The sequence below is a fragment of the Volvox carteri genome, assembly GCF_000143455.1.
Source record: "Volvox carteri f. nagariensis unplaced genomic scaffold VOLCAscaffold_115, whole genome shotgun sequence".
In the NCBI taxonomy this organism is placed as follows: Eukaryota; Viridiplantae; Chlorophyta; class Chlorophyceae; order Chlamydomonadales; family Volvocaceae; genus Volvox; species Volvox carteri.
The window spans coordinates 196,316-204,868 of NW_003307658.1; the positions used below are offsets into that span (position 1 = coordinate 196,316).

At 50.1% G+C, this 8,553-nt stretch overlaps 1 protein-coding gene across 1 annotated transcript; it reads left to right on the top strand.

Moving 5' to 3' along the window:
* Positions 1-1,323: 1,323 nt before the first annotated feature.
* On the top strand, positions 1,324-1,683 carry VOLCADRAFT_100375 (uncharacterized protein; the record flags this gene model as incomplete). The annotated part of the gene is made up of 1 exon (XM_002958961.1): positions 1,324-1,683. One exon carries the CDS (start codon positions 1,324-1,326, stop codon positions 1,681-1,683), a length of 360 nt encoding a protein of 119 aa, XP_002959007.1.
* Between the last annotated feature and the right edge of the window lie 6,870 nt (positions 1,684-8,553).

Genomic DNA, 8,553 nt, shown 5'->3' on the forward strand with positions numbered 1-8,553 from the left:
CAATGGTTCACCTCTCACACTTGCAGCGCGCAGATCTTCATTGCCATAAATACCAGGGGCTTTCACAGCTATGAAGCACAACCCAATAAGCAGGACATGCCTCGTGAAACGATGTCGACCTATGATGTTGAGTCAGTAATGTTAGCACGTGCGCATAGTAGAAGAATTATTAATACAGTCTCCGACATTTAACCTACTAATAGTTTATAAGGACGCATATTTATCGCCACGCGACTGCCTTTGGAAGCGTCCCTCAATGTCGTGCAGTTGGTTCCGGAGGAGACGCGGACGCCATCCATACCTCTTCGTGTCTAGGCCGTCTTCGTCAATTTTTGCAGATTGTTTTATCGCAGTTTTACTGATCAGCAGACGCCTGTCAGAAGCATGGCTGGAGCTCCTGGAGCGTATGGCTTCCGTGATCAGGAGCATGAGCGCACACATCACACGCGACATCACTTAGTATGACATGGCATAGCAACTTTCTAACCCAGTCTGAACGGTAGCTGGAGGGGCTGGGATTTGATACTCCTCCTACACAGCAGTATCCTAATTGCCAATCATTGCAGTGCGTTAATCTTAATCCAATACCAGTGTACTAATCGTAATTCTGGATATAGGTATTTATCCTAATCCTGGAGCCGGGTCCCAATCCTAATCCTACACTCGGGTCCTCATCCTAAACCTGGCCTCAGCTTTGTATCCTAATCCTGCCCCTCTTTCCGAATTTTAATTTCTGCCTGACCGGTACCCGAACCCAATCCCTAATCTTTGCATCCCTCTGGCTCGGCAGCTGTTGCTGGTTCCAAACGGGGGAAGCTTAGGGCAAATGGCAAGAAATGGCAAATGCATATATTGATATAACTAGTGATAGAAACAAATATTCATCAAACAAATTGGAGGTTGGCGCATTTGTAGCGGAGAACCGTAAGGCCTAGTGGAAACACCCCGCACACTAACAGGGTGTTTACACGTGGAAGTCTGTTAGCGACCTTTTTAAAAATTCTCACCCTGGACGTCAGGTTTGCACGTTCTGTTTCGCAATATCACATATTCTATATAAATAAATGATAGAAATGCAAAAGGTTTGACGGAAGGCGGAGGGACGGCGACGAACGGGGGGCCCATGTGGAGACAAGGCCCTTGTTAAACGTCCAATAAGTCCGCAAAAGCTAAAGCTGCCCCGAACCAGCTTTAAGCATTGTTAACTTTGAGCGCGGAAAATGTCGTGACTTCTTTTTAAATTTTAATATCACCCGGTCTTTGCTTTGCTTTCCGTCTACTACCCTGACTGCTTGCCGACTTTCGCCGTTGACCAATACGGAAATGTCGCAGAACCAGTCGCCCTCGCCGGTTCCGTCTGAGAACTTTCCTACTTCACTGCACAATGCCTTAATGGCAACCATTCAACAGCCCATGCAGAGTCCGCTGCCCCGACTGTTCAGCGTTGCCGATGTCCATGCTGCTACCCAGGCCGCTCAGAATGGGCAACAGCCCAGCGGCAATTTGCAGGACAACTGCCCTCCTCATTTCTCTTTAATGTTCAAAAAAATTATGCTCGAGCAGGAGCGAAATGGCGCTAAAAGACGGGAAATTTATGGTTTCGGGGCTGCTAGTGGAGACAGTACTTTGTTAGCCATTGTTAGCGAGCCAATAACTTTTCCGGAGATAGACTTCCATGTGTAAACACCCTGTGTAAAACCCTAAAACCCTAAATAACTAATTTTTTGAACATTAAATAGAAATGAGGAAGTCCACACTAGGGCGTCTCAAAGTTAATTGGACCTCAGACCTGCCATTAACTTTCAATCCTAGCACTAATTCTTTGGCGGGCAACTTTTAGGAGCTGGTTTGTGCCTTCTGACCACAGGCCTTTGACATGAGCAGCTCCTTCCTGCAAACGCCGCGTTGACTTGTGCACGCCCCACACCGACAGCCTCAGAAGGCCGCCAATTTGTAATGGAGCCCGCGATTAAACAGGAAAAGCGTACGATCCATATTTTTCCTTACAGACCTTGACAATTAGCAGCAATTAATACCTGGCGTTAAAACAAAATACGAAAACCATTTTGGTTTCGGCGCTCCTTAGTGCAGCTAGTGGAAACACCGTCACACTAGCACTACACCAAGTCCACACTAGCCCATAGTGTACCGAAGATAGTGTGCGCTCAAGTGGAAACACCCTGTAAGTCAGAGCCAGTCCAGAGTCAGAAAAGGTCAGCTCCGCGTCAGATGTTATATTTCGCAGTAAGTGGAGGTCTGTTAGCGCGTAATAGCGGCGAGAACCGACAGGTTACAGGACGGATTCGCTCCGTCAAGGACTGGACTCTGTTCTGAGTAAGGAGCGTCAGAAGCGTAGGCTTCTGGAATCACTCTCACTGGTGTATCGTTGGTTTGATACCTAACCCAGGCTTCCTCCTGAGTATAAATACTTAGGAGGCCGTAACAACTTTTATTGTACGATGTCTCTTCAGATCTACATTGGTCGCTCGAACCGATGTGTCTGTAGGTATCTCAAGTTCGTGTCATTCCTTGGTTAGGAAGCACGTCTAAACTCTAAGACATTCGTAGACTGTTCGTAGCTCAGTCTTATCAAGTCGTGCCTTAATCACGCAGCGATTAAGTTCTGTAACGCTCTAACGCGCTACAATATCTGCCCCCCTTTGTAGGCGCCTGCGTCCACGCGGCGCGCAGTCCAATAGGCATCAATAAGAGATCTGTCGGGGAACGCAGGTTCTTCAATCCAACTGTTGATGTTGATGTTGTTACAGGGTGGTTAAGCTTCACCAATGGCCTCCTTCCCGAGGCAATTCCCTGCTCTCCCCTGCTAGAGGGGCACCCTAAGCCATTCACCCCATCCGATTTCAGAGTGTACTCTTTGAGTTTGGCAACTCACCACCAGCATCCAACCAAATCTAGCGGATTAACGGCGCGTCAACTTAGTTCCTGGTCAGCTCGCGAGTTGATTTTATCACGTCCTACACCGTCCACAAGATGGGGGTCACCTCCCAATTCACCTCTCAGGCACCCCGAGAGGTCGGCAGGCGGATTTGAACACGGACGCGCGGGGACGCGACGGGAGCAGAAGCCAGGCCTTAACCTCTGCCAGCCGCCGCCGCCCAACTGTTATTCTCATGTCCATGACCAACCCATTTCACGAGATATCGTGTCAGGGTTCGGTTTCGGAGTTTCCGTTGATCATGATCTAGAATGCGTTCAGGTGTCCATACAGAGGTAGAACCTTCAGGTTCAATTCTGACTGTAGGTCGAGGTGGTTGTACGGTGCCATCAGATCGATAAGGCCGTATCAACGATACATGGAATACGTTATAGAAACGATATTCCTCTGGAAGAGTCAATCTAGCGGCAGCAGGATTGATCATCTTCTCAATCGTGAAAGGTCCAATCCATTTAGGCATCAGCTTCTTCGAACCTTTCTGGAGGGTTAAGTTGTAACGTGCAAGAGCAGTTACATAACTCTCCTTCTTGGAGTGCAACATTTGGAGCGGAATACCGCAAGAAGTCGTGGGGGTAAAGGAGCGTGTTGACTGGTTGCTGAGTACCGTATCGCTATGGCCGATTGGTGACACCGGATTGGTGAAAATCACCAATCCAATAGCAAAGGATAATCCGGGCTGGGATTGAGCGGCGGCCATCACCAATCCCTGTACGTTTTGGATCTAGGTCGGGTGCCGGACCGCCTAACTCGCAGTGAACGGGGGGCAGTCCGGTTGGCGGCTTTCACCAATTCGGTGGCAATGGGAAAAAGTGGACGGGGTAACACCAAACCGTATCACCAATTCCGGTGTTGGAAAGATTAATTCTAGAAGCGTTTTTTACTTTCACCAATCCAGAAATCACCAATCGGCCATAGCGATACGGTAGACCTCTACCAGAAGGAGCGATAATAACGGCACTAAGAGAGCGTTTGATGAGTGGCTGGGACCATACGCGTCTGACTGTCTTGCCAGAGGAGTACCCATCAGATGGGAAGCAACCGGGAGTGCAAATGGCGAAGTATAAGCACTGGATGGGGCTGCCCTTTTCGGGAGCCGCAGCCGTCATGTGGCCAACACATGCTAAGGTTTTCATTCCTCGTTTAGCACATCGTAAGCTGATGCAGTTTCGTTTATGTTGCTGGGCTTTGGGGGCAAACAGAGCACGAAGGGGCAAGCACCATGTCCCCAGGGGGCAGCGGTTTTGCCACTGTTGTGGTACTAATAGCCGAATTGAGGATGAAAAACACGTGTTATTGGAATGCCCAGCCTATAATGAAGAGGGATTCGATCATCAACAGAGTATGTTGGAGGCCATGCAATGGGAACCCACACGTCTGGCGAGGATGTTGGAACGTATGTGGGCTCACCGAAACTCAATTACCCCCTTTGGACGCTAGTCTGGGCTGATGTGCGGTGTTTTTTCCTTTTCTCCGTGGCTTTTAGGCGTTGTAGTATTGCCCTTGGGCCTTCGGCTCGTATGGGTAGTCTTACAGGTATGGGGTCACGCACCCCCAACCATGTAACACACACACACACATAACTCTCAATGCTTCTCTTCAACGGGCGCAGGACATCGCGTTTGGATGCATCCGCCTCGGGCGCGTATTCAAGATTTCCTGCGTCACTACCTGCGTTGCAAGTCGATTGCGCCATCGACCACGTCTGGAGGATTTTTGCTTCCTAAGTGGGTTACAGCGCGTTGGCGTCCTCTGCTTGCAGGCATGAAAAAGCTTCATGAGTACCACGCGGGGTATCACCTGTTTTCCGTGTCGTCGGGAAAAGGTAAAATGTCTCGTGTGCAGGGAGTTTCCTCGCCGATGGAGTTCTGGTATGATGCTCCTGTCGAGTCTCCTTCCGAGTCGGCTGTTTGCGTTGCGACAACCGTCCCCTTTTCGGTGTCTCCCAGTTTGGCTATGCAGTTTGCAGGTTCTGTTTGCCAACAGGAGGCGACCATCTTGCTCGATTCGGGCAGTCAAGCCGCTCATTTACTCAGCGCAGGATTTGCACGGCGCGTGGGTTTGGTGGTTAAGCCGCCTGACGGTTCGACTGCAGCACCCAAGATCGTCGTGGGTAACGGACAGCCCGTTCCATTTGTAGGCTTTGCTGAAGTGCCTGTTCGTATACAGGGCTATAAGGCTCGCTTGCAGTGCGCTGTCGTTGCATTTAGTCCCGCGTTTGACCTTATTTTGGGTGAACCTTGGATTTCGGCTCTATGGCTATTCTTGAGTTATGCAATAACGCTGCCCGTTTAACTCGTATCTCGGGTCGTCCTGTTTTGCGTAACGGCCCCTTTACACCGATTCCTAAGCCCTCTAGTTCTTCTCCTGAAGTTCTGGATGCAGTTGCCGATTGCTCACTTGCGCAGGCCATGGAGGAGAGTGACACGTTCTACTTATGTCTCGTCTCGGCTGCGGATCCTGTTCCGGATGCTGTCGTTTTGCCGGGGGAGGAGTCGTCACTTCCGCCATCGCAGTCGTCTGTTTCCGCTTTCGCGCAGAAGGTTAGTGACGTCGTGCGCGGCGAGTCACCTGCGGATTTGCGCCTTAAGGCTTTGTTGCTGGAAAAAGCGCATTTATTTCCAGACCAGTTGCCTGCTTCGTTACCTCCTGATCGTAATTTGCCGTCTGTTGTTCCGTTGGAGGATGCGATTGTTACAGTGGACCCCGAACGGGTCGAGTGCAACGCCCATAGGAGCGCCTCCCGCACAACACTGTGGGCCTTATTCAAAAAGAACTCGGCCAGGCCGTACTAACTTCACTGGACACACGGCCTCAGTTAGTACGCTTAAACAGAAAATTGAGGCTCCGACGTGCGCCCTCAAACTTCGTCATTGTACATCGGTAAACGGCAAACAACCATGTCTGCGTCGTTGACATATCCGTTGGAGCCGGGTGCTCGTCCACCTGCTCAACGCATGTTTCGCTATTCGCTCCCTGAGCAAGAGGAAATGCAACGGCAAATTTCGGATCTTTTGGAGAAGGGCTTTATTGAACCTTCGTGTTCGCCCTTTGGTGCGCCTGTCTTGTTCGTTAAGAAGAAGGATGGCACTTTACGTATGTGTGTTGACTATCGCGCAGTCAACAGCCTCACGATCAAAAATCGTTTTCCGTTGCCTCGGATAGATGATTTGTTGGATCGTTTGCGAGGTGCGACGGTTTTCAGCTCACTCGATTTAACGCAGGGTTATCACCAGTTACGGTTAAATCCTAGCGATGTGGAGCGTACCGCGTTTCGCACTCCTTTGGGCATTATCAGTATAAAGTTATGCCTTTTGGCCTGACTAATGCTCCTGCTGTCTTCCAGTCTGCTATGAATCAAGCCTTGCAGGGTTTGCCGTTCGTGGTAGTGTATCTGGACGATATTCTGATCTTTTCGAAGACCGCCGATGAACACGTTGAGCATCTGCGTGCAGTGCTTGAACGTCTGGAACAGCGTCAGTTCTACTGTAAGCTGTCCAAGTGCGAGTTCTTCAAACCGTCCGTTTCGTTTTTGGGGCATATCGTATCGGCCGACGGTGTACGGCCCGATCCTCGGAAGACTGCTGTTGTCCAACAGTGGCCTGTGCCCAAGAATGTTTCGGAGCTTCGATCCTTCCTGGGTCTTGCCAATTACTTCAGGAAGTTTAATCGTGCGTATGCGGCTTTGATTAAACCGCTAACGGACTTAGAGGGTCTTTCCATTGGCCAGCGGCTGGGAAAGTTCCTTAAGTTCTATGGAGAACTTAAGAAATTTCCTTAATTTCACTTGCCATTGGGCCCACTTTACACAACTTTTATCAGACGTACGGATTGTAAGAAATTGCTCACTTTTAAGCTACGTTAGCCCTCGAGCACATTACTACTATTGCCCAGCACGTTTTCGCTCGCATTCCTTGACTCCCCTAGACAATGTCCCCATGGGCACCGTCGGCAAGCGCGCAGAGTTGTGCTGGGACGCGACCTGGTTAAGGCCTCCATACGACATTTGCGAATGATGTAACTCGTGATGATATTCCGGGAAAGCGGGGTGGTGACCCGACTCGAGATTGACAAGGCCACGCTGCACTTGAAGCTATCTCAAGCGAGCCTCGTCATTCATATGAGTTCCAAGGTACTCAGCAGGAGTTCCTTGGAAGGACATTGACGAGGAAATAGCACTCGCCGATTTTGCGTAGCAGGCGTCTGTCGCTTCCGAGCGCCGCGACTGCACTGGTCAACGCACCAAATATTTGGCTATTCAGCTCACACAAATGTGAAGAGTATATGCGAGGTCGACAATTTAATACATGGTCGGGAGCATGTACTAGCTAAGTATTTCTTAGCAAGTGTTATGGAAAAGATACGGAAATCTCCCTTTCCATTGGCCGTCCGGCAACTTCTCGCATGGGGCACTTCGCGCTGCCAAAATTACATACACACATTCGTTTACATCTATATTATCAGTTTGTGCAAGAAATCCCAAAAAAGGAGGTGCGGCGGGCCCGGCCGGCCCTAAGGAGAATCTACGAAAATTTACGACCAGCCAATGGAAAGACCCTCTTAATCTCTCCCAAGACTAAGTGGTTTTGGTCGGAGAAGTGTGACGAGGCTTTCCTTCGTGTTAAGGAAGCGCTCACTCCGGCGCCAGTGCTTGCTTTGCCGGATCCTCGTGAACCTTTCGAGGTGATCGCGGATGCTAGCGACTTTGCAAGGAGGGTAGGATCCGGGCTGGAATTAGGGAGGAGCTCTGTCGCAGAATTAGCCTGGATTTTATTCCTGACAAAAGAATTGGTCTGCCGAGGTCTGGAATTGTTCTGGCGGACTCGCCGGAGGTATTCGAATTGCGCTGTGGAGCCTCGGAATTGGGCTGTGCTGGGCCTGAATTGGCCTGTCCGGGTGTCGAATTGGCCTGTCCGGGTGCCGAATTGGCCTAACAGGGTATTGAATTAGCCTGACAGGGTATCGAATTGACCTGTTCGGGGTGTCAAATTGGCCTGACAGGGTATCGAATTAGCGTGTTCAGGGTGTCGAATTGGCTGTCGAGTTGGCAGAATTGGCTCGGGCTGGCATCCAAAAGCACATGACTTTTAAGGAATTTACAGAAAACTTTGCAAGAGGACCGCTTACAAGTGCCTCATGTGCGTATTAGTTTCAATCCCACGACAACTTGCACACCTGGTTACCGTACTCTGGCACTACTACTACTACCGGAGGCAAGCACTCAGGGCCACGACTGCATTACCCAGTCAAGTCAGCTGCCGAGGTCCCACTGTTTTCCCACCACACTTTATCGACAGTCCGTCCAGTTTATCCCACAACACTCGTATGCATGAATAGGTTCGGGTGGAAACAATGACAAATCTCTGATAAACCGCTAAACTCAGTACCACGAGCTACATTGAAAACAAATGAAAATGCAGATGTCTGCCGAGAAGAATATGTTCGCCATATGCAATCTATGCCTTAATCCATCGAGCTCTCCGTTGGGCGGGGCATGGCCCATGAAGTCGCCCCCGGTATTCCGCCCATGCAACCAAACACTGACACAAAACGTTGCACGTCTGGGCCCATGTAAACCACGACACTTCCGTGTGGATTGG